The 27,767-nt window shown below is 37.3% G+C and overlaps 1 protein-coding gene across 2 annotated transcripts in view; it reads right to left on the bottom strand.

Moving 5' to 3' along the window:
• Positions 1-27,500, bottom strand: part of LOC127640443 (stAR-related lipid transfer protein 13-like) — an 84,282-nt gene extending 56,782 nt beyond the window's left edge. Inside the window, exon 1 of one of the 2 annotated variants that reach the window (XM_052123028.1) lies at positions 27,258-27,500. In XM_052123028.1, the coding sequence (XP_051978988.1) occupies positions 27,258-27,399 (142 nt within the window). In that variant the 5' untranslated portion in view covers positions 27,400-27,500. Of the gene's footprint in view, positions 1-14,650; positions 14,900-27,257 lie in introns of those variants that run through there. The other variant, XM_052123036.1, reaches the window with a different exon arrangement.
• Between the last annotated feature and the right edge of the window lie 267 nt (positions 27,501-27,767).

Raw genomic sequence — 27,767 nt, 5'->3', positions numbered from 1 at the left:
GGTTTTATACCCTGTCCATCACCAATAACTACTGCTACTATTGTTAGTAGCAATTAAATGGGGAAGCTTAACATTGGGGGAATGGTACAAATTGGCATGAAACATTAATAGATTTCTGTAGTTGCTTCTCATCTCAGGAAAGGTGGAAACCCCCTAACTGAAATGTTTCTTTTTCCCTCTCTTTCTCCAATACCCCTCCCTTGCTTTTCCTTTTCAACGCCCCTCCCTTTATCTCTGTCTAATGGATCCTTTAGGAAGTCTAAAGGATTCTGTCATTTAAATAGAGAAAGGAGGGGATAATAAAGTGGAGGTTCTTAAAGGAATGTTCCAGGTTCAATTCAAGTTAAGCTAAATCAACTGCATTTGTGGCGTAATGTTTATGACCTCAAAAATGTATTTGGTCTTATTCCTCCTTTTCTTTTAAAAAAGCAAAAATCATGATAATAGTGAGGCACTTTCAATGGAAGTACATGTGCCTAATATTTGGAGGGTTTCAACTCAGAAATGTGAAGCTTATAACTTTATAAAAACACTTGCATTAATTCTTCTTTTGAGCTGTAAAGTTGGATATAACTTTACACAGAAAAGGTTGGCACATTTTATCACACTAAAATCATGTTTAAATGCATATCCTCTATTTCATGTGGCTATCATTTTGAAAATGTGAGTATTTTAAAGTTCAAAAATTGGCCCCCATTCACTTCCATTGTAAGTGCCTCACTGTAACCTCGATTTTTGCTCTTTTTACAGAAAGGGAGAAATGAGTCGAAATACATTTTTGTGGTTATCAACATTATGCCACAAATTATATCGATTGAGCTGAACTTGAAATTGAAACCAGAACATTAATTTAAGGTGTATGTGTGTTTAACATTCCTAATATTACAATATTTTACATCACAATACTAAACAATATTCTTAATGCCAAGAATCAATATTTTAGTTAAATATTTAACAAACTTTTTGGGGGAAAATAGGATTCTCAACCACCAGTTGAAGTCAATGCACACTATTCATATTTGTCCCAAAAAAAAAAAGTACGTCCATAACGTTTAATTTTTAAGAATCTCTGTCTGTACAGCTAGACTTCAAGAGTTTAAATGATAAACATGCTGTGATATTCAGATAATTTTTTGTGAATTAAGTACTGTGCTCTAAATTATTTCTGTATCTTTACAATGCAGTAAGTTTAGTACTCATTGTGCAAAGCACCACTTCTCCAGACATCTCCATTTACACTTGGTAGTAATATGCTGCTGAAATACATCTCTAATGACCACTTATGTTCTGTATTATGATGGAAGGGTTTGCATGCATACATCAGGCTGCATACATCAATCACATTGTCAGTGCGTTACTGTATGATAAAGTGCAAAAAAGGAAACTTTTTTGTAATTTTAAATCAAGTACATATGTGACATTTCAAGCAGAATTCTTAAATGCTCTAACAGCAAGTTGATATCAGGAATACTGAAGAAGTTTCGTTAAGTCTTGTTCATGTACAGTACATAGGGCGGTTATGTCCTTTTAAATCTCTAAGTAACAGGCAAAGTCTTGTTGTGTCGCAGTGGTTTATAGAGGTTGTTCTTAATACAAGTTGTAAAAGGGCTTTTGAGACTGGGATACATTTCTGGTTTTGAAAATGATCATTGTTTTCTACAGGAAAACTCTCCCAGATCAATGAATAAAGAACCAGCTTTTATTCTCAATAACTCTAATTTTAAATCACCACCCCATTCTACTGCTCCACCACTGACCTACAACTATAAATGTACACTTGATTTCTGGTCATTTTAATGTTAAAGGGCAATTTAATCAAAAAATGAAAATTATTTTATCATTTACTCACCCTCATGCCATCCCAGATGTGTAATGCTTTATTTCTTAAGCAGAACACAAAGATTGTTTGAAGAATATCATAGCTCTGTATGTCCATACAATGCAAGTGAATGGTGATCAGACCTTTGCAGCTCCAAAAATCACATAAAAGGAAACAGAAGTAATCCAACTCCAGTGTTTAAATCCATATCTTCAAAAGTGATGTAATAGGTTTGGGTGAGAACTTTAACTTACACTTTCAGATGTGAAAGTAAAACTAAACATGCACCATATGTGACTTTCAGATAAAAAAGTGAAAGTGGAGATTTAAAGTAAAAGAAGAATTTAAATGTTGTTCCGTTTCTAACCCAAACCTATTATGGTACTTCTGAAGATATGGATTTAACCACTGGAGTCTTATTGATTAATTCTACATTTCTTTTATGTGATTTTTGGAGTTACAAAAGGGCTGATCCCCATTCACTTGCATTGTATGGTCCAATATACAGAGCTGAGATATTCATTGTTTGTGTTCTGCTGAAGACAGAACGTCATACACATCTGGAATGACATGAGGGTGAGTAAATTATGAGATAATTTTAATTTTTGGGTGAATTATCCCTTTAAAAAAGAATATCAGTGTAGTTAGTAATACTTAACTGAGCAATCAAGTCAAGTCAAGTGGTTTTTATTGTCGTTTCAACCATATACAGTTAGTACAATACACAGCAAAACGAGACAACGTTCCTCCAGGACCATGGTGCTACATAAAAACAACAAAGGACCAACATAGGACCACATGAGACAACACAACGAAATAAAATACCTATATAAACTACCTATATATACCTATATAAAGTGCACGTGCAAACATGTACAAAAAGTACAGGACAGTACAACAAATTACTGACAATGAACAGGACAATAGACAGTGCAGCGCCGACCAGTACTCAGTAGTGCAAAAAGATGACAGTTTCTAAAATGTAAACATAACATACTATGAGATAATGTTCTATGCACATAGCAGTTATTGAGGTAGCAGACAGTTATAAAGTGACAGTAATTAAAGTGCAACTCAGGACACGTGTGTGTCAAACCAGTCTCTGAGTATTGAGAAGTCTGATGGCTTGGGGAAGAAGCTGTTACACAGTCTGGCCGTGAGGGCCCGAATGCTTCGGTACCTCTTGCCAGACGGGAGGAGGGTAAAGAGTTTGTGTGAGGGGTGTGTGGGGTCGTCCACAATGCTGGTTGCTTTATGGATACAGTGTTTTTTGTAAATGTCTTTGATGGAGGGAAGAGAGACCCCAATGATCTTCTCAGCTGTCCTCACTATCCTCTGCAGGGCTTTGCGGTCCGAAACGGTGCAAGTCCCAAACCAGGCAGTGATGCAGCTGCTCAGGATGCTCTCAATAATCCCTCTATAGAATGTAGTGAGGATGGGGGGTGGGAGATGTGCTTTCCTCAGCCTACGAAGAAAGTAGTGACGCTGCTGGGCTTTCTTGGTGATAGAGCTGGTGTTGAGGGACCAGGTGAGGTTCTCCGCCAAGTGAACACCAAGGAATTTGGTGCTTTTGACGATCTCCACAGAGGAGCCGTCGATGTTCAGCGGAGTGTGTTCACCTTGTGCTCTCCTAAAGTCAACAACCATCTCTTTTGTTTTGTCGACATTCAGGGACAGGTTGTTGGCTCTACACCAGTTTGTCAGCCGCTGCACCTCCTCTCTGTATGCTGACTCGTTGTTCTTGCTGATGAGTGATGTAATAATCACTGAGAGACAGTGCTTTATCATCAGCCATTACAACCCCTATAGAGAAATTTGTGTCAAGCAATTCTCCAAATTCATCCAAACGGTTCTAATACAGAAACTATTAAAGCCGCAGCTTCACTAGGGCATTATTAAACATTTGTGCTGCATCCTCATGAGTGTGAAGAAGTTGCTGGGATATCCCACATGATTCTGCCTTCAACTTAGATCAGGGCACTCTGTGTTAATAAGTAACCAAACCGTGAGCATTGCCTGATGTTTTATACAACAAAGATGTGATTATAACTCTCTTCCTTACATTTCGCTTCAGACTGAATACTCCGTTTGATCTCCTTATAAATAGTTTAAGCACCAATTTAATCATTAGCTTACACTGTCAAAAAAGTCATTCTGTGGATTTGTAGATTTCATGAAATGTAATATGTAAACTAACTAAATTATTATTTTTTTTTTATTTTTTTTTTTTTACAGTTTTTTGCATTAAAATTATTTAAAAATGGCTGGAATAATATCTACAAAATTTTGTTGTGAAAGATTTAGCAATTCTTTTTGAATAATTAAAAAAAAGAGAGAATATTGAATGAATCTAACGTAATGCAAATGAGCCATTTTCAATTAACAAGCATCTCCTCTTAAACGCACGCTTTAAGCAGCTCGCGAGAACGAGGCACACGCATGCATGCACTGGAGTTTCCCCGCTGCAGACAAGTCATATTTGATTGCCCAATATTTTTCGATTTGCTTAGTTCTCTTATTAATATCAATAAAGGACAACGATTAATGTCAAAAGGGCAGCTGTAAAACTTTTCACCTCTGCAGTTGAAAAGTTTTTGCTCACGAGGCCTGTACTGGAGTTTCCCGCTGACAACCTGGACGGTGCTCTTTTTTTCACTTAATTCCAAAGGTAAGGAGGATTATTTAATTTATATATGAAAAACTGTTGTAAATTGTTCAAGTTGTCTAATTGATGTAATATGAACGTCATTTAAAAAATATTTATTGATGGTAGTGCAACGTTAATAGTGCTCTTGAAAAATAAGGCAACTAACTAACTCAATATGTTTAAAGATTACCATTTTAACTGTAATGGGGAATGAGCAGCATTATGTTTAATAATGGCTGTAGTGTCGCTTTGCATGAAGCACAGCACATGACGTGCAGGGGATAAAAAATAAAAAAGAGCAAGGCACTTAACTCCAGGTTGCTCTGGGGGGATTGTCCCTGTAATAAGTGCACTGTAAGTCGCTTTGTATAAAAGCATCTGCCAAATGCATAAATATATAATATTATCAGATTTCAATTATTTTAATTAATCCACTCATTAAAAATAATAATACCAACTTATTTTTTGGTTAAATCAAAATAATTCCATTAAGCAGTATTCATTAGCATAGCGTTTTTTTTTTTTTGTCCAAGGAAACCAATATTTTTTGTTTAAATTTTACTTCATTTTTGTGTGTGCTATTTGCACACAAATTGGTTGATTTGTGAGGAGCTAATTTGAGTAATTCTAACTCAATTCTTAAAGTGTTGTTGAATTTAATTAATAACTTTGCTTGTAATCTGTTGCCACAATTTTATTGAGTAGATATAGTGTATTCATTTTTACAGTGTAAGGTTTCAGACACACTGGTTATTTGCAAGCACACTTAAATTGTTTAAGCACCTGATACACTAAAGGTATTATGCAAATCAGGTAACCATGCAAAAATAAAAAGTCTATGCTAAAATAAATTGTTGACACAATTCTTGATCTTGCAGAGCAGTTCTGAGTACTAGGTTGTGGAGAATGCAGCAGACTACATCACTCTGCTGTACAATCTAGTACAAGGCATTTAGCACCTGATTAACAGAATTGTGTGTGGTTAGTGAAAAAGACAGAATTCACCACTGACAGTGTGCAAAACTAGTCACAAAATCTTTGTGAATTTGTCACTGACTGACCTACATGTATAACATCTATACAACCCAATGACATGTCTGTCACAGCTCTGAGCTAAATAAAGCTTTTCCGAGAACAATGAGAGAGGAAGTGTTCTGTGTGTCTCAGCATTCCTTTCACAGCTCACTCTTTGAAGCTGTACAGCATTCATATGGGTGAAGAAATAAGTGTCTCTGTGTGTTGTACCACAGCTCTGTAAAATGTCCCTTTAGACATAAAGGTAGGCTAAAACATGAAGTTAGCAACGCCCCAAAGACATTATTATTTAGGTTAGGAATTAAGGAGATCTCCCAGTTCACTTAAAAGAACTTTCTCCAAACAAAGGGGGAGCCATTATTTATAAACATTAAAAACACATCAAATGGGCTTTAGGCTTTGAAAAGCATGCATGACATTCCCTATGCCCACACTGGGATTTAAAAAAAGAAAAGTATGAAATGAGTAAGCATGTACTGTTGCACAAACTTTCAATCATGTGTTGACTGTCTTTTACTGGTATTAATGTTTTAATGACTCCTTTTATGAATGTAATTGTAATCAACTGCACTTATGCACTCAGAAGATGGATTACCTCAAGCACAATTGCATAATATATTAAGACTTGCTGTATTCTGTGAATTTATCTTAAATTTATTTTTCTTACCCCATTGCCAAATTGTATTTTCTTGTTTTAAGCAAAAATCAAACCAGATTTATTGAAAAAAAATAATAATAATAATACAAAGGGGTATGAAATGTATTTTTAAAATCAAGATTCTCTGAAAGTCTTAGTGTATTTTGCATTACATTTTGCTCCAAGCAAATTTATCTTGTTCCAAGGATGTTAAGATATTGTTTAGAAAATTAAGACAAACAGTGTAAGACAGTTTAGACTGACCCTATACAGCCTGAACAGTACTGTCAGATTTAAGAACAAACCTGACCTGAACCCGAAATCGATCACACTTTATAACTTCTCCTAACCAGTATTGTTGCAATAGGCTGTATTTTATGCATGCATCGCAGGAAGCACAAGTAACAGTATTGTAATAGTAAACAAACAAGGCAAGCCGGCCCCTCAGTACACCATAGCAGAATGAAAAAAACATTGGCTTACCATTTATCAAGTGCAGAAACTTTGCTTGATGCAGAACAATGTGAAATAATAAGAAACAATTCAGACTTTCGATATAATGCGTTAATTTTGTGCGATTAATAATAATAAAAAATCAACACAATTAATCATACCCCCTGATGCAAACTTAATATCCGTATTTCCATATTAATTCTGTGTAAAATACAGATTTTCCTACATACAAAAAAATTCAAGCTTGAAGTACATCTGTTTTCACAAGCCGAGTCAATAGGTGGCAGTGCGCCTCAAACCTCACAAGCAGCGCAGCCACAGAATGAAAACAGCTTGATGAGGAGGAGGCAGAACAGGTGGGCAAAGTACCACAGAATACAGAAACACTGAGATGTGATTTTCAATGTTACCTCTACCTTTATCTTGACACAGCATCTTAAAAATGCACCGTTTGATACAGCTTGTATGAGAACAAATCAAACAATATGAGTTCTTAAGACACTTTGTATTATCTAATCAATGCTTTATTATCTGCCACAATAATGCAATTTATTTCAGACTTAAAGAAACAGTGTCACGTGGTGACACAAAGACATACGTCCGGCATTTTTACGTAGGAAAACAATGGAAAAACGGAGCAAAATCTCATTAGATGCGAATGGCACCTTACTCCACTGTTCGCACATGTCTGTGAAACAAGTTAGTTAGGCCTTCTTATACCCAAACCCGACCCAAAGCTGAAGTAATACTTGAAAAACCACCCCAACCCGATCCGAAATAGGGCTGAAAAGTTCCGTCGGCGTTATCAACAATGTGGACAATTTTTTATTGTTTTAATGTTCATTGTCGAATAGTCATTCGATCTCATTTAACGTAACATCAGATCACATAAAATTCTAATGATGGCGTGCAAGAGAAGCACTGCAGTTCGTGCCTGACTGAGTAGAGGAAGAAAACACCTCACAGTCCAGTTGAACACTAAACTTTCCAAACAGCTTCAGGTGATGTAGATCGCAAAGTATGAGGGAATTATAATGCAAAAATACAACATAAGTAAATACAGAAGCACTCTCGTGGTGGAAAAAGTGGAGCTGGAGCAAAACTTGCGTGTCGAGCATCTTTAAAGGAAACACTCCGGCATTACATCTTTAATGCAGTTATATTTAATGCGTTATAGTTTTATTAAAGTTCAAATAAAATGGAAGCATATCGTTTAAATAACTACAAACTCAGAAACTGGCTTTTCTCTGTGTGGTCAGTGCCTCTTCTATAAGTTTCGAGAATGTCTGATATATAGGGATGAGATTTAAACTGCATCCGGCTGAGGCAAACTGTGGCGTGGGGACACTCATCCATCAAGCGCGCACGCTTAATGCAGCTAGATTATAACGTGAAGGCTCGTGACTTATTGAATCATATATGTGCCACTTAACGTGAAGGAAATTGGCAATAGTCAGCTTTATTAATAAGAAAGAATTTTTTTTTTTTTTTTTGTGAATTAACGATGGATTGAAGTGAACAAAAAGGTGAGCGAGGTCTTCACACGATTAGACAGAGCAACAAAATACGTTTTTGATTTGTTTTAGTTTTGGCTTGTTTTCCAATATAAATATCTATAACTCCTTTAAAACAACGTACATTTTCTTTAGCAGCTATACTGCAGAATAAAAAACTGTTATCTAAGAATGTTGAATATAATATTTCAAATATTTTAAAATATCAAAAAATCCTTTAAAAAAGATGCATTCACCTGAGAAGCAGCATATAAGAGATTTATACTTGCTTTTAGTGAATAGATTTTGAATATAAGTATATTTTGTCTTTACTGCACTTGCAGAAGTATAACCAAGTGAAAAAATACACTTGTATACAAAATACACTTACTGTATATTTAAGATGCATTCTCTTAAAGCAAGTCTAAATATCTTATATGTTGCTTCTCAAGTAAATATATCTTGTTTTAAGGATTTTTAGACAATTTTAAAAGAAAAACAAGACAAAACACTTGATAATAGGATTTTTTGCAGTGAATATCTTTACTGAATTAAACTTAATAAAAAAAATGTTTCCCTTTAAATCAGTGAATGTCATTTAAAATATATTTTAAAAAGATGATTTTGTCCTCTTTATTGTTAGTAAGCATATTTAATACAGCCTTTTATGTCGGGGCACAAGCTGAATAATCGGTTAAGAGCTAATGATTAATTGTTGCAATAATTGCCGAATAGTCGAGTAATCGTTTGACTAATCGATTATCAAATGAATCATTAGTTGCAGCCCTAATACGAAACCCGCGGGTTTCTCGAGTCCCGTCGGGCCATTTCTCACCGATTCCGTAATTTATTGCAATGGCACATCTTGGCAGCAAATCAATGTGAAGCTAACCAAAATAATAATGGTCGACCAATATATCACAGAGGCTGATAAATCGGACAATATTCTGCCTTTTTTAATTATCGGACGATACATTTTCCCATTTGCCGATTTGTTTCTTGAGGGCGTCTTTTAATTGTCTACTGCTCTTTGTTCCAAGAACTCGACTTAAAACTAAAGGAGATCGAGCTTTTTCAGCCGCTGGCCCTAGACTGTGGAATGCTCTTCCCCCTGATATTAGAACTGCACCGTCAGTTGATGTTTTTAAAATTCGTATTTGTATTCTGTTTGTTTTAATTCTTGACTTTGTCATTGCATATTGTATGTTTTTCCTTGTTTTTGGATGTACAGCCCTTTGGTCTACGTTGTAGTTGAAGGGGCTATATAAATAAATGAGACTTGAGACTTGAGACTTGAGGGCACTGAAAAATCGCCTGCTTGCATGTGAAGTTACTGAGACATGTAAATGATCAGTCACGGTTTGTTTTGTTGTTATGTGCCATCTTGTTACTACAATAATAGAGTGGTGTGCAACACAGTGTCATTTAAAAGGTCCCCATATCAGAGCCGCGACAGATCAGCGTTTAAGCTCATATCGTTAAAGTGCTTTTCTGTTTCATTCTCCCTCTCTCTTCTCAAAAGTTACCTGTAACTTTTAACTGTCTTTTCTAATGATAAAAAGGCAAATATCAATAAAAATAATATCATATACAGTCTGCAAATATGCGCGTATCTCGTTTAAACAGATGTTATAAACAAACCTCACAAAACTTGAGCAGATCCAGCATCTTGTGAGTGCTCATTTATCTATCTCCAAAGCACGTATTTTATCAACTTCACCACAGCAGTCCCTATAACTTTTAACTTTCTTTTCTAATGATAATATCAATAAAAATGTATTACATACTGTTAGCAAATATGAAGATATCTTGTTTAAACAGATGCAATTCATGAACCTCACAAAAATACAGTGCTTTCTTAACATCGAGCGCTCATCTAATAACTTCCTCTGAAGTGTGTATTCTATCAGAAAGTTCCTCTGATTCACTCAGTGACAATCCAAGCAGGTGACCTAGACAATTTAAACTGTCAGAAGATTCCTGCTCGCGCTGGATCCACACAAGCACATGAGTGCAACTTCAAAGTAAAAGTTTGTATTTAAAAGTAAAAGCATTTTTTGAATTACTATGAACTGTAAATTAAGCTTACCAAACAACATTGGTGGCAAAATCTATTGGTGGGCAACTAGCTTAAGACACACACAACACTGGACACACATAATTGCCAAAGAACCTAGAGAAAACCCTTATTTAAACAAATTTCAAGTTTCAAATTCACGACAGAATATATGTATGGGCTCACTCTAAAAAATATATACTTTGAATGCAGAACAACACTTATTTTAATATGACATTAGCTGTAGCATTAGTATTACATTCTAAATAAGAACTAAATGTTTATATATTCAGACAGAGAACAGGTACAAAATTTACAGTGGCATTTTAAAATCTTCAAATGCATACAATGGAGATCTGGAATAGGCCAAAATAACTTGAATTAAGTTCACTAAAATTGAAATAAACACTTAACACTCTATACTTAATAAGTTACCCACTCAATCACATTCCCACAGCACCAAACTGCACACAGAGCGGCACTGAGCAGGTGAGAGTGATTTGTAGTAAGCCTGAGTAATCCCTGCTGCATGAACAAAACAAACCATAATTAGACAGAGGCATTTAAATCAGTTAAAACACTGAAGCAGTGGAAAGAATAATCGGAGCAAGGCAAAGTATTAAATCTCATTTGGAATGCACTATAAATGCCCATAACGTAACAAGTGCTGTTTCTCAACAAGAGTGCTACATTCTAGCATCAAAAGTGTGTGTGGATGTCTTTAGCTGCCTTGGGGGTAGTGACATTTGTTAAACTGAAATTAGTGTGAACCTGCTGTGTGCAGTGAAGGAGCCTTATTTCACACTATCTCTGTGTGTGTGTGTGTGTGTGTGTGTGTGTGTGTGTGTGTGTGTGTGTGTGTGTGTGTGTGTAGCGTGTATTTATCACTTTGTGGGGACCAAATGTCCCCATAAGGATAGTAAAACCTGAAATTTTTGACCTTGTGGGGACATTTTGTCGGTCCCCATGAGGAAAACAGCTTATAAATCATACTAAATTATGTTTATTAAAAATGTAAAAATGCAGAATGTTTTCTGTGAGGGTTAGGTTTAGGGGTAGGGTTAGGTTTAGGGGATAGAATATAAAGTTTGTACAGTATAAAAACCATTATGTCTATGGAAAGTCCCCATAAAACATGGAAACACAACATGTGTGTGTGTGTGTGTGTGTTTCTTGTTCAAAGGTTGCTGCTTGAACTTAACATATGAGCAGATGGTTTAAAATTATGTTTTGTTTCTGTGTGCGAGTGTGTGTAAGAGTCACAGACAGCTAAAATGAGTGAGATAAAAAAAATTAAGAAATGAGTGACAAAAAACAAGAAGGAATGAATCCATTCACTTGCATTGGATTGATCTACAGAGCGGAGTTCTTTTTCTTTCTAAAAATCATAATTTATGATCTGAAGAAGAAAGTCATACACACCTGGGATGACATGACAGTAAGTAAACAATGAGATAATTGCCACCCATCATTATAAGGAACATAAATTCAGTGAAGTAGGTCCAAACCTTTGACACTTCGTACATTTGCATTTGTACCAGCACTTCTTTCTTGCTCCGCCGATCTACTCGTCTTCTCGCTTTGTATATTTAAATGCTGAATCAGGCCCTTAAATGTTGCCATTGTCTTTGCAATTAGCGAACATCTTGGTTTCTGTCAGCTATGCAAAAGAAACAACACTTAACTTTCCAGCAACTTTTCAAGCACAGAAGTCAAACTCCACCTATGATTTAATCCCTATCAATACTCTATACCTCTTCAGTGTTCCTGAAGTGGGTTTGGTTGAAAGACAGCTATATTTCTCCAAACAGCATTCAGGACATGGCCTTAACTGGGCCACTTCAGAACTCTATCTTTAGCAAACCCTTGTGAAATCAATGGATTTTTGCCATTCTCTTATGCAGCATACATTTAGATGCCCTAAGCCACAATTTCATGTAAAATAGTTTAAAATCTTTTGTGTTTGAGTACATTTCTGAAAATTCTATGACGTCTTTGTATTTCTGAAGAATCCAAGAGAAAGGTCATCGTACACTTTCCAAAGCCACAGTGTGTTCCTGATGAAATGTTGCACATTTCTAAAGTCTTTGTATTACTAAAGAGTCACTGTGTTCTTCTAAAGAGTCTCTGTATTTTTCTGAAGGCTTTCTAAAGAGGCTCTCTCTGTTTCTGAAGAATTTCCACAGAGTATCGTTGTGGTCCTGATGAACATAAGTGTATTTGTGAACAAGCTGCAATGGACTTCTGTGGATGAATCTCTGAAGAGGATTTATTTATTTCTGGATACTTTCAGTACATGTACAGCACATACAGTACATGCCTGGCTCATCTCAATTTATACATATCAAGGGCATTGGTGTTTCGTATTGAACATCCCAATGTGTGATCACATTGTTAAGTCAGTCACAAGTCAACATTACAATTCAGATAAATGGCTAATTTACACACATTTTCACCCGTGTGAAAGCCTGATGTCTCATGTCAGTCTTTAATGTGTGACTGGTTTCAGAGTTTGACCAACATGATCATAAATGAAAGAAGAGTTCGTTTTGAATGTATCTGAACCCAGTGTGCTGAATTTCGGACAAGCACAACCATTCTCCAAATGTTCTTTATCCATGTTGTGCCTCTGATGTCACATCCCATATACTAAGAAAGTGAAAGCAAACTGTTTTGGTCTCAGAACTGTTATAGTTAGGTTTAGGATGTGGGTTAGGAGTATATAAATGTTTCTGAAATAATTATAATGTTTTTGAAAATCGGACACGTTGTGCCCTTCCCAGGACATCCATTAAAAAAGTTAAATGAAAGAATGGTCTCTGTACAGTTATGGTTAAGTTAATTCCATGTCTATACTGTGTCACATCACACCGCAAATTCATGAGGCTGTCTACACTGGATGCCCCATCCAACATTTCTGACCTCTTTCACTTACACAAGCCCCTTAGGTTTCTTAGGTCATCTGATCAGACTTTGGGCATTTTCACACATGGCCCATTAAGAACATTTGTTTCGGAACCTGGTGCGTTTTCTCCATTAGCTCGGTTTGTTTAGGCATGTATGAAGATGGCAATTGCACTCAGATCCACAGCAAAACAATCGGTACAAAACCTCCTGGACGAGGTGGTCTCGGTCTGATAGTAAACTAACTCTGGAGCAGTTTCTTGTGGTGAGAATGCAATCCAACCCAACGGACCAACAAATCAAAAAGTATCCCTATGAAAGCCATGAACATACTTGATGGCTCTTTGGAGAAAACATCTGTAGGTCATCACATCACTGTAATTCAGCATCAAAATGTGGATATAGCCTTTTGGCAATTATATTATATAACTACAAATTAAAATATATATAATTTTTTTATTCCTATGGAAATTTTAGTATGATCTTTTCTCTCTTCTGGATAGCACTCGGCAGAACACAAGAAATGGACAATCAGCTGTGAACTCCAAGCGCATGCAGTGTTTAAAAAAATAGAATGTGGTGTCCGTAAACTGTCACAATCTAAACTGGATGTAACGGTCGCATCGAGGCAGTGAAGACAGCATTATTGATTCAAATGGGAGCAAAATACTTTTCAAGCGATTCATTAATTTTTATTTTTAGCTTCGGCCACTGGGAGAAGTTCAGATAGTCGGAAAACATACATCGATCCCAGCAAACAAAACATTCGGCATGCTGTCACCAATTGTTTTTGTTAGATCAATCTGGTTTGACAAGATGTCTTACTCATGATCTAGAAGGAAGTAGTTCCAAACAAGAATCCATTAGATAGGAGAATCTGCTGTATGAATAAATAGCATCTGTCGAGTGTGTGTAAATGTTTGTGTGGAAGGAAATGTTTCTGTGCTTTAGCTGTGTGTCTGTTTGGCTGAATACGGTTCATTGTTCTTAATGGTTCCTTGGCTTCCACCCACAATCCCACAGTACACCTCCACTTACCCCAATTACACTTCTCTTCATCTACCAAGCCTGCTTTCGACATCTCTTTTTCCACTCTTACATTTCTCCCCTCCTTCTCCCCCAACAAACAAACAAATATATTATTAACATTCCTCACTGATTGACATCATGTCCAGGGTTCAAAGGTCAAATTCTCTCCGAGTCATAAGCAGAGCAGTGTTTCAGTACCAGCTCATTCAGTAGCTGCCCATAAAATACATCAGTTGTACGCACACACACACACACACACACACACACACACACACACACACACACACACACACACACACACACACACACACACTTAAATGGTTGAATTAGCTGTATATATCTGGGGATTTTAATGCAATGTAAATTATCTTAAAATCTACATGATCTAATGCCCATCAATAGTTCTATAAATTGTTAAATGTTTAAGAAAAATATCTGATACAAACAATTTCATCATTCAAGTCAGGTCAACTTCGCTATCACCTTTTCAGGCTCTACAGTTGGTTGCCAGCTACCAATTACACTCTTTTGGAGACCAGTCACATGCACTGAAGTATAAAGCAAGGTTAAAACTCACCATGAACCTTTCGATAATGTGGAGACATCTCCATCTTAATCACTTAAACTCCAGAGGTCCAACATTACAACTTTCAAATTCAGGAAACACAGACAAATGCCTGTAACAGCCCTTCATACACCTAATGCCTGTTAAAGACCAACGTAATCTCATTTGTTTCCAAACAATCCAACCACAAAAGGAGTTTTTATCCAAAAAGGGCAATATCGAACAGTCATGTTTAGCCAAATCGCCTGTGAACAGTGGAGTAGGATCTGATTTAGAGTTGTGGTGTGTCCTGGGGTGGTGGGGGGTTATCCCTTCCTGCCCCCCCTCCCCTCCCCTCCCACACAAACACTTACACCATCTGGTTCCTGAGACCAAATGTTCTACCCTCCGAAACTCCTCCTCCACGTACCAAACTTCTGAGTCTGTGTGTGCCCCAACATGCTAAACGAGCTCCAACACATGAATCCAGAAAGGCCAGTCATTAGCCTTATTAGAGTTGTGCGTGTGATCAAGCACTAGGGGAGAGGCACTTGGCTATGAATAATAAACATAAGATCAACAGTTCGCTTTGAAGCTGAATGATAGCAGTCCAGTTTTTACAATCAAAATCTATACCTAGGTATAGGACATAGTAGGCTTTTAGACAGATAAAAATAATACTGTTGGTTCAGGGGTGTCCCCTGAGAGAAAATGTACAAATTATAAAAAAGGTCCATTCAGACTTTTACATTTTCCTTAAAGTGAGAATCTACAAACAACAAACAAACAATTTACATAACAACAGTGAAGCATTAAAATACTGTTTGCATAATAAGTATAAATAGGGTTTCCTTGCATCCATGCCATGATGATATCTCTGATTAATTTTCACAAAATTAAAACAAAAATCTGTTTGTAAAATCAGGCTCGTAACATGCTGATTAATTAAGCTAAATCTAGATGGGACAAAAAAGTATTAGTCAGAGGTGCAATTACTTAAAAAAAAAAAATTACTGAAGTAGAAGTAAAAGCGCTTACACAAATAATTACTGCAGTAAGAGTAAGAAAGTTTCCAATTAAGAATACTCAAGTAGTGAGTAACTTGTTACTTTCACATATGATATAATGGACGTGAATTACCATAATACCTCCCCCGGTGGAGGGCCGAGAGGTAAATCTTTTGTTCCCTTCTTTTCTGTTCGCCGCACCCCCCAAGTCTCGATATTACTTCGACACAGACCCTTCCTATGGTTCACGTTTGGGCGTATCAGTGCAAGGTCCTTTCCTTCGGCTTGTCCCTGTCCCCCCGCATCTTCATGAAGGTTGTGGAGGCTGCCTTTGCCCCACTAAGGGAAGTAGGCATACTGTACTACCTCGATGACTGGCTGATTCTTGTACACTCTCGAGTGTTAATGTGTGCACACAGGGACTTGATGCTCATGCACCTCAGCCGTTTAGGGCATCGGGTTAACTGAGAAAAGAGCAAGCTCTCCCCAGTTCAGAGCATCTCTTTTCTCGGCATGGAGTTAAGACTCTGTGTCAATGATAGCGTGCCTCACGAACGAGTGTGCGCAGTCAGTGCTGAACTGCCTGAACTTAACCAGGTGGCAAATGTCGTTCCCATTGAAGTACTTTCAGAGGCTCCTGGAGCATATGGCATCCGCAGCGATGGTCAAGCCGCTCGGGTTGATGCATATGAGACCCCTACAGCACTGGCTCCGGAGCGAAGTCCCGAGGCATGCATGGCGCTGCGGCACACATCGCATGGCTCTAACGCCAGCGGCTTGCCACCTTTTCAGCCCTTGGACCACCCTTGCATTCTTGCGGGCAAGAGTCCCCATAGAGCAAGTGTCCAAGCGCATCGTGGTTATGACGGACACCTCCAAGACCTGCTGGGTCACCGTGTGCAACGGGTACGCAGCTGCGGGCTCCTGGACAGGACCTCACCTGCGATGGCACAATCAACTGCCTCAAGTAGCTGGTGGTACTGCTCGCCATGCGGAGGCTACGGCCATTGATTCAGGGCAAGCACGTGTTGGTCCGGACAGACAACACCTCGACTGTGGCATACATAAACCGCCAAGGCAGTTTACGCTCCCGTCTCATGTCACAACTGACTCCAGAGGAGTCAGCGGCAGCTTAGGTCGCTGAGCGCCACTCACACACGCCCAGAGGGCGACCTCAACAACACCACAGATGCTCTGTCATGGCAGGTAATGCTCAGAGAGTGGAGACTACATCCTCAGGCAGGCCAGCTGATTTGGAGTCACTTCGGCCTGTTTGCCTCCCAAGAAACCTCCCACTGCATGCTCTGGTACGTGTGATGTCCCACACACCACAACTTAACTCAGCGTGCTGTCTTAAGTTGGAGCTGCAATTTTAATCTTGAAATAACCACTTGTCTTGGTGTTAAATGAAGGCACTACATGATTAAACTATTATTTAGTTTCTATTACTATCTGTGCGGAGCAAGGAAAGTGTTTCACTTATTTAGAAGAGCACGCTGCTGCAGCAGTGATGGACTTGGCTTGAGAGACAGTCTGTGAAACCGCCACGCAGCTGTGTGAACTTCCGTTGTCATAAAAGTCCCATTCAATAATCTCTCAATAAATTATACATTCATTAAAATTAAACCCAGTAATGTAACAACAGGGACACTACCCATTGTAATGATGTAAAAGTTGCTTAATTTTAGTTTTCTGCAGTGTGTTTAAGCGAAAGATGGCAGTATCTGTAGCGGTGTCTCCACTACTGTTGTTAAAATAACCGCACATGCAACTCGTACATACAGTAAATCAGGCTTTATGCGGCACCTCATGTCTTTAGTGGGGAGAGGCAACAGGCGCGGAGTGGGAATAAAGCAAGCGTGTTCAACATATACACGTATGCTTACACAATCACTTAGCCAAGTGTCAGATACCTAGCACAAAGATTCAGAGCTCTGTCCGGATTTAATTGTCCTTCGGTCCGGATGCGGACCAGAGTCCACCTATTGAGTACCCCTGTTTTAGAAGTTCAGTGAAGTTTGTGTAAAGTCCCCTCCGAAACTATTGGAATGGCAATGCCAATTCATTTGTTTTTGCTATAAACCAAATATACTTGGGATTGAGCTCAAAAGATGGATATGAGATGAGAGTTAGGTTTTCAGCTTTTATTTCCTGATATGTATATCTAGATGTGTTAAACATAAAACATAGAACCATTTGTATCAGACCACCCAATATTTAGGCAAGTAAAAGTATAGGAACAGATAAGTTTGAAGTAAGCCATGCAAGCCCAAGCCATGACACTACCTCCACTATGTTTCACAGTTGTGCTTGTATGTTTTGGATCATGAGCAAATCCTTTCTTCCTCCACACTTTGGCCTTTCCATTACTTTGGTAGAGGTTAATCTTGGTCTCATCGGTCCATAAAACTTTGCTCCAGAACATTTGTGACTCATCTCTGTACTTTTTTGCAAATTCCAATCTGGCTTTCAGATTCTCAATGCTGGTTTGCATCTTGAGGTATGGCCTCTATATTTCTGCTCTCGAAGTCTTCTTCGAATGGTGGATTGTGATACCTTCACCCCTGCCCTGTGGTGGTTGTTGGTGATGCCACTGAATGTTGTTTTTGTGTTTTTCTTCACAGCTCTCACGACGTTTCTATCATCTAATGTTGTTGTTTTCCTAGGCCAATCCATTCGGTGTTTGTTGCTCAGTACACCAGTGGTTTCCTTCTTTTTCAGGACATTCCAAATTGCTATGCTATGCTCAATGTTTTTGCAATGTCTCTGATTGATTTTCCCTCTTTTCTCAGCTTCAAAATGGTTTTCTTTCCCCCCATAGTCAGCTCTCTGATCTTCATGTTGGCTTATCCTTTTTAACAACAAATGCAGTCGTCACAGGTGAAACTTAAGGCTAAACCCAAGAATTGATGTTCAGAGCAATTTATTAAAAAACCGTTATTAGTCACGTTGAAATATTTGTGCTCGCCTAAATGTTGGGTGGTCTCAGGTGTTGACTGACCATCGGGAGAATCGGGACTTTTCCCGAAGGGCCGGCTGCGAAACGGGATAAGCTAAAATGAAATCATTGAAATCATCATGAAAGCTGAATATTTGGTTAACCACAAGAGTTCACAAACAGTTAATGTGTTATTTGTTGGGAGTTGGGACTAGGGAATAAAGAACATTTAATGCCACTGATGCGGCAAACACTCAAAGCAGGGAATAAATCGCACAATGAGCTATGAGCTGAAATAGCACAATAGGCCAACATAGACCTTCAAATTATAAAATCACATTAAAGTCGAAAAGAATCTCTGTCACTGCCTGCAACATATAGCCTAGGCCTATAAATAATCAATGGAAAATGCGTATTTCTGCTCAGGCAGGTTCACTTTCATGAGGCAGGAACACTACTGATTAAAAAATATTTCAGGATGTTTTGATTTAACTTGTGAAATTATTGTCTGCACAAAACATTGGCTCACTGTTTAACAAGCACATTCCAATCTGGAATCAATTGTAACAGTCATTAAATCCTCTTTGCAAATTGAACTTCATCAGAATGTTGATATGTGACACCAAAAAAGCTTGATGCAGTGCAACAAATGGTGAAACAGAATACAGGTTTCATTAGATGCATTTATAACTATTAATGTTATTTTTAACTTAATGCCGTATCTAAAAAACAACACGTCTTGAGTTGTGGTGCAGCGCAATGATCAAGACGTCTGTCCAATGCGTGTTTAGATAGAAAAACTATTTAAAAACAGCACATGCACGTGTGAACAGCCCGTAACATGCAATATAGCTTACTTGAAAAACTAATCCTAACCTGACCCAAAACCTGTAGGTTTGTCAGGTACCGTCAGACTCAGATCAGGTTGAAGAATTCTACACTTGCAGAATAACCAAATAGTGATTTTGATATATGAATAGGCTACTGTGCACCTCCCTAATAATAATGCATGATTTTTAATAGGTTCATAATTAAAAAGTACATATAATTGCGGTGTTAGTCATTGCTACCAAAATTTCTTCCATCTATTTGAAAAATCCAACCAAATCTGACAAGCATCCAGTAGCGCATAAAGGTGAACATTATAACTTCATGGAGGGCCTCCACAGTGTACCGGCCCATGGGCCTCTCAGGTCTTAATTCATCCTTATGCATGGGATGTGGTCACGTGGTTTTTGCGATCCGATCACAAAACTTTTTGTACCCCGTTTACACCTGTATTTAGCTCACCAGTTGTGATCAGATCACCCAAAAGGCATCTTAAAGTGATGAAAATTCTCTCATCATTTAATCACCCTTATGCCATCCCAGATGTGTATGAATTTCTTCTGCAGATAACAAATTAAGATTTTTAGAAGAATATCTCAGCTCTTTAGGTCCATAAAATGCAACTGAATGGTTGCCAGAACTTTGAATCTCCAAAAATCACATAAAGGAAACATAAAAGTAATCAATAAGACTCCAGTGGTTATACCATATCTTTTGACATGATATGATAGATGTGGGTGAGAAACAGATCCATATTCAAGACCTTTTTTTACTATAAATCTCTTATTATTTTGCAATTCACATTCTTTGTGCAAACTGGTTGCACCACCTACTGATCAGGGAGGAGTTTATAGTAAGAAAGTACTTAAATGTTGATGTATAATCTCTCATGTAAACTCTATTCTGCCTTATCCTTACTATCCCCACTTTTTTTTCCAAGGAAAAAAAATCATATGTGCTGTTTATCTTATTTCTCATATATTGACAACCAGGATTTTTTTTTAATTTGTAACTTTCATAGCTATCTTTCTGTTTATTTGTTCTTTTGGGTTTTTTTTTTAAGAAAGGCTTGAAGGGAGAGAAATAAATGACTCTACTATATCATTTCAGATTGGATCAAAGCTCAGACATTCTGTAGGATCATTTCCTGCTCGCCTGGATTTGCTGTAATTCCTCGGGTCCTGTGGGAGAGAGGAGAGAGGAGAGAGGAAAGGAGTGGTGGAGAAGAGTGAAAGAGTGACAGTTCAGGAAACAAGGGATAAGACAAGAAATCACAAAGGAAAATGTCACTGCACAAAGAGGGTGTAGCTCTGTCATACGCACATCACTTCCTCTTCGATCAAGGACCTCTTTGATGTCTATCAGTAAAGAGACATGCAACAAACGCAACACACAATCACAGCTGATCGAGGAAGACACAACATCTAAGATGTAAAAAAAAATAAATAAAACGGAGCAAGAAAAAGTGAAACCACGAGAGACAGGCAGAGGATAATAATGACAGATAAAGTAAGACAGACAGACAGACAATGTAATTTAAAATTGGAAATTAATGACAGTGAGTGACTTGGCTGTTACCTCACATTCCCAAAGACTGATGGATACTTAAGTACTCAGAAGTCAATCATAGTACACAAAAGGCAACATCAACTCACTGACTGTGACAAACTGAGCTCAGAACTGCAATGACTATCTCTCACTCTCTCAAACATACTGACACAAACACACGCTATCACTTCACAAACATATGCGAACTTACACACACGAACTAAACATTGTCAACTCACACACGAACATACAACTACACACAGCATTTCCATTTCAAACACATACAAACAGCATGCTTACCTAACACATGCACACATACAAACAACAGGCAAGCGGCTGGAAAACCGCATAAGTCAAGAGTGTCACCTTTTAAATAACACTTACATTTTTTTTAAAAAAACAATATGTTAGAACATGTTGCAAACCAAAAATATATACTGTGGGTAAAATTATTTTCTGTTAACTTCATACCTTTCTGTAAACATTTCCGATTAAATGAAGAGCATCCAATCAATCAAACATACACAAACACTTCCCTTGGAATCTATAATGTATCAATCTAAACAACAACAGTTTTTTTAATTTACATTTTTTTTATTTCATACCAGTTTTGAAGGAAAGTATGATATATTGATATATTATCAGAAAAAATGTATCAAGCAACATAACTAAAAATATATATATATATTTTTATCCTTTTGACAATATTCAATACATATCTCAATGTCTTATTTTTCAGAAATGCCTTATTTTTTGTTCTAGAGGAAACATAATTTCAACAAAAAAGCTATTGTTGCCAAGTTAATTCAAAATTATTCAAGTAAATTGATTAGGGGGAAAAAAAATTACCAAGGTGTTTTCCACAGTTTTTCACTACTTGAACATGGGGAGGAATGATTCTTAATCATTTTCATTTGCACAAATATAACAATACAGAATAATGAACAGCAACATTTACATAGATATCATTTAAAAATGAACATCCCATATTGAGACATCCATAATGTTGAATAATTTTTTTGAAATGGATGTTATCACTTTTGTATCGTCAGTAAAATCGCTGCAAATACATTCTGAATATTACATTTATCGCTCATTTACATGGGCACAGAGTAATGTATATACTTTTTTATGTTGTCCAGGATTGAAAAGGAAACTATTAACACTTCTAAAAATCAACACATTCCATCACTGAAATTTTAAGAAAAATACTGTAGACCATTTCATTGAACACACACTTATCAAAATGACTATAATCACCCAAGATTAGTAGGCAACACAAGGCATCACACACACAGCATGTGGCTTGTCTGGACAACAGCCTATTTGGTCTAGAGTTTTAAGAACAGCTGTTACTTAAATATTTATCTTACACACACACACAAGCACAAACGCACTCATCTTCTGAAGAGGTTTCTGCAATATTAGTGGTTACTGCATTTAATTTTCTGAAACAGAATGTGAGAACATGTCTGTCAACTTCCTCTTTCAGAATCTTGCAGGCAGTTTGCAGTTTACTGTTTGTTTGCTTTGTACTTTCAAGCCCTTTTTTATATCAGTCTCTCGTGTCATGCGATGCTGCTCTCACGAGAGTTCTTGCAGCTGGGAGTGAAAAAAGTTGTTTTATCGGTCGCATTTTACAGCTGTCTGGATATGGATGGCAAACGTGTTTGGCAACGGGAGAAGAAATCAATTTCATCAAAGATTGTTAGTCTGAGGTGGACCAGAGAAGATGAGTTTCATTTTTATTTAGGCTAGCCAGACCACCATTTACGGACCGATGTGTCAATGTGACTGATCCAACAGATCAAGATCCAACTAAGATCTCACCCACATAAGCTAACGTCACGGCCATCCTTTATGCTTTTTCCCATGTCATAGAGGAAGAACGCAAGGGTTTGCAATTGTGATGCTCTGTCATGCAAACAAGTTGAGAACATTTACTTTTGCTGCACTGCACTCTGTAGGCACCCACTGTCCAATGAGAATTGAGGCGGGTCCAGTTGTACTTTGGGACATCCAATTAGCTGTATTTCCGCTGTACTTTCAGTCACCAGTTTCATTCCCATGTCTGAAACTGATGACTCATTTCCACTTTACTTTCAGCAGACATATTGATCTCTTCCAATAACTTTAAAGTACTAAGAAAATGTAAGCGCTTTGATATAGTGTCAGAAAAGTGCTATATAAATGTAAAATTAATTAATTAATTTATCTAAAACATGAAACATGACAGCATGATAGTTGCGAATACATCAAGCATGACAAACTTTGGACTTTGCATCTGTCATGTATTACTTTGGGCTCTATTTTTGCTACGTGCAATGATTATCTGCCATGTCTTATCCAATTGTCATGCCAGCGCAAAACGCAAGTGAATGTGAGTGGGATTGTTTGATCTATCTGTGGGTGTATGCGTGCAAACTGTGGGTGTAAAGTATATTAATGAAGTGGGGCAAAGAGCAATTTGCAAATTTCCTCAGAAATAGGTCATTGAAATAAGTTGATCATTAGTTTAAATTGAAACCTAAAGCGAACCTAAATCTATATAAGACAAAATAATAACAGAGAAAGACAAAGAGGTTGCTTAATATATTATTGTATTAATTCTGGAAAGACGACAAGTTATGTTGTTATATGGGGTGATTTATTTTATCTCAGTATTGTAAATGAATGTGTATAGGTTGAGCATTGTTCATTAAAAGGTCTGTATATCTGCTTTTGTCAACAAGTTTGCCAATTTGTTCCCCTCACAAACATAGTTATCTTGTCAAAATCCCCTTGTGTCCATAATTAAAGGTGCACTAGTATAGCTAAGGGGTAGCGTCCGTGCAACACATTGATTTTCAATGTGATAATGCACAGTGAATATAGGATTTTTAAGGGTAAAATAGTCCTATAGTCCTTGTCTGTGGTCACTGTGTTTAGCAGCATGCTGTTTCGCGATAAATGTATGAAATTTCCAAAATTACATATAGGATGAAACTAGAGACTTTAATCTTTTGACTCAAACCTTAATGAGGTTTCTTACCAGATGTAGTTTTGTTGGCATTTATCCCAAAGACAAACTGTGATCAGTTCCATGTTGTTTTGTCACATGACTTGGTGCATCAAATATTTAACCCTTTACTGACAGCCCAGATTCTTATGAACTGAGATCAGCCGGTTTAAATTCTCTAACTGCAGTACCCATTTACTTTTCACAATTTTTCTGAGTGTGCACTTGTCTTTCAAGAGTTTATCGTAAAATGCAGAGCAGTCTAGTCTAAAAGTAAGACTTATGAAAAGCATTGCCTTCATGACTGTTACACTGATTCGAGATTTATCCGGTGTCCATGCTGTGTTCATTAATGAGAACACACACACTCCTCTTATGCAGATGTCCCAGGCAGGTATAAAACAAACTCCATATACGTGGCACCAAATTTGATGGCCTTGCTCTCCAGCTCATGAAAAACATCGGCCCATTTCTCAGACATGGATGACTTTTTCATGTTCCACTCAGTGATGTGATGTGTGACAATGTTTTTTGTGCTAGAGTGTGGTTTTGTCAATCAAAATGAGAGCAGGGATTCTGGAGTAGAAGAGTTAAAGGCTGCTCTGAATGACTTTTCACTCTGGGATGTCTCTCAATAGGGCCCAGTAAAGTTTTTTGGTGTTCTCCAATGAGCGGCTCCAATTTTGGGGGTTATTCACCAATGCTGAATAAAAGTTTCTGACTGCACAATAGAAATCATCTGCTCGCATGTTACCAGATGCAACCAGGGCATCCAACTGATTTTCAATGTCAGAGGGTATGAATGATTCCTCCAGCCTGGCCTACAAGATTGTTCTCAGGTCATGAATTTGCAAAGCTATGGCCGTGCTCAACAGAATGATAAGCAAAAAGTCCTTCACTTGCATGCACCTTGTCAGATTCAGATTCACAAAAAACAATTGCTAAATAATTGCTAACACTTGGTGTGGCACACTAATCTTTTGCAGTCTCCACATGCTTTTGAACATGCGGTGTGGCCTCCATGATTAATGGAAAAGCGAGCTCCACAAATCTCACACCTCACTTTACTAGAGTCTATCTATGACACCTTTTTTAGAAATGTAATCTCTTTTTGAAGATCCTTATTAAATGAACATGCATGCTTCCTTGATATTATTTCAGCCGCAATTTCATCTGTGTGTTCTTCAAACTGACTCTTCAATCACTTCAATAACTGGATGTCTATTGATAGAGGATTGAGATTGAATAGTTTAATCAAATCATGTACTCCAAATAACAAGGTGTGATTTTATTGGGTTTACAAGCTGTATCCTTGGCTACTTTTAATTAGAATACTCACGCGACTGAGAAAGCCGCATAGACGTTAGAGACATTTTAGAGATTTTTCAGAATAAGTCGGGACACTAGAAAAAGTGCTTGAAAACAGGACAGTCCCAGGGAAAACGGTACGTCTGGCCACCCTAGTAAAAAAGCATTTGTCTGAAACACTGTGGCAGAAATTTGCATGTACATTTTGTCTGTCCAATTGAGTCACAACCAAAGTTTTTTTTTTTTTTTTTTTTTTAAAGGAATAATTCACCGTAAAATGAAAATTCTCTCATAATTGAAAGATCCTTATGCCATACTAGATGTTTATAAAGTTCTGGCCACCATTCAGAGCTGAAATATTCTTCTAAAAATTTTTGTTTGTGTTCAGCGGAAGAAAGTCATACACATCTGCATGAAGCCCCTGTGTTGGATATTATCATTTAAAATTGTATTAGGCTAATAAATGTGTTGGATAACATAATTCCTACAGCTAGTTTTCATTTTGTAAAGTGTAAAAATAAAAGCACACATCTGGCACTAGGTATTTTTCAATTAGGAATGCGAGTTTAGCTCACAAAACTGGATTTTCAAGCTTGCTTCCTCTAAGCTGACATTCTGCAGAGGTTGCTACCGTACATAAATCAACACAACTTCCCATTAATGGTCCTATTCTCTGAAGAGTACTGCACATTCCCCTGTGATGATTATTACTTTAGACTGAAACTGATAGACCAGACACATGCTCAAACCATAAAGTTACAACAACACATATGATATGATCACTGCCTGCATTTAACCACATAGTCATCTGAAACACTTGTTTTTTCATTTGTTTGTTTCTTCATGTAAAATACACCCTGGTGAAGGATTTACCATTACATGATTTTAACACAAGATGATAACATACTCATCACATGCTCATCACAAGCTCACCAAAAACATAATCACCAGTCAGCTTCTGAAACTACTTTGTTCCTCAATCAAATAAAAATAAAAATAAAAACAATTATTTTAAAATTACAAACACATACCCATCCCTGGGGCAAATAATTAAAGATGATGAAAAATTCAGAAACCCAAAAGAGGAATATTTCTAAACACAGGCACTCTACTTTCAAAATGGGGTAATTACAGCAATTGACAAGATAACCATAATCTCTCTGGAAATGGAATTTTGGCTTTATGTTTATAACAAGATCCGCAGACTGTTGACTCCTGAATAATAATAATAATAATAATAAATGTAGGGATTGTTATGAGACCAGAGATGAAGACACATATGCCAGTAATGTTAATTGAAGGTAATTTTGTCTAGACAGCTCACGGTTTCTTTTCTTTTTTTAGATGAAGCCAGTGAATGAATAAAAGCTTAAAGTGATCTTTCACTGCCTCACTCACACATAATTCTCTACAGAGCTGAACAGATCTGTTATTTCAGTTGGATTTAAATACGTGGCACCGCATGTACACGCGTGTGAAATTCCCATAGTTTCAGCCAAAATACCATAGGCTAGTTTACAACAGGTATTGTTTAAAAAAAAAATCTGATAACTTAGTATTAGCCACCACTGTCTTCAAAAACAACAAGAAATTAATTTACAATGTGACAGAAAGACATTCAAACTTGTTTAAACATTCAAACTTTGGGGGAGGAAATTTCCAAACGTTTTTACTACAATTTTAAAGTGGTAACATTAACTTTTGCAACTGTGCTATTTTAAGCGGAAACCATGGTTACCATGGTAAAGTTTGATGGTTCAGCAATGCTTGAAGGAAAACTCAAGGGTCCGTTTCTGTAACCCACCCACTTATACATGCACACATAGCCTACTAATTATCAATATATTTTATAATGTATCAAACTTTTTTTTTTTGTTTGTTTGTTTTACAAAGATGTTTTACTAATACTTGTAGAAAGAACTTCCGAACAACCTTGTACATTGACTCGCTGTTGCCTAACCCTCTTAAATCGTCACAATCTCCCCAAAACAAACGAGTATATGCATAACTTACCAGCTATCTGACCCTGTTTCGCCTTCTTCCGTAGTAAAGTTAAGGCTCTGTATGTAGATTCTCTGAACCGTGAAGTTAGAGATCTCGTATGTTGGCCATTACCGCTTTTATCCATTTCCAAACTCCTTTTCCAAATTCTCATCTGACTTTTAACTACAGACTTCCCCTCCCAGATATTGTTGATGAATTAGAAGTCTTAATCCAGAGGCAGAGCAGTCCTCATTCATGTTTCATTATTAGTCGAAAGCGCTACCGTTTTATTTATTTAAAAAACTCTAATTAAAGAAGACTTTCCGTAGACGCTACCCCAAACGTTAACCTTTCAAACCGCTAAGAGCCATGGGATATGAAGTCTCAGTGGATGTGCGTCTTTTGACTCTTGTAGTTCCTGACGCCAACAGTAGCGGTTCTCAAACTTTTTGACTCCAAGGCCCCCCATTGTCAGAGAATTATTCGAAGGCCCCCCGTGTAGGCAATTGGATATTTATTTTTTTTTTTTCATTTTAAGTA

This window comes from Xyrauchen texanus, chromosome 4 (assembly GCF_025860055.1).
Source record: "Xyrauchen texanus isolate HMW12.3.18 chromosome 4, RBS_HiC_50CHRs, whole genome shotgun sequence".
NCBI lineage: Eukaryota > Metazoa > Chordata > Actinopteri > Cypriniformes > Catostomidae > Xyrauchen > Xyrauchen texanus.
The sequence above is the reverse complement of the archived record's forward strand: the minus strand, read 5'-3'. Positions and strand labels throughout refer to the sequence as shown.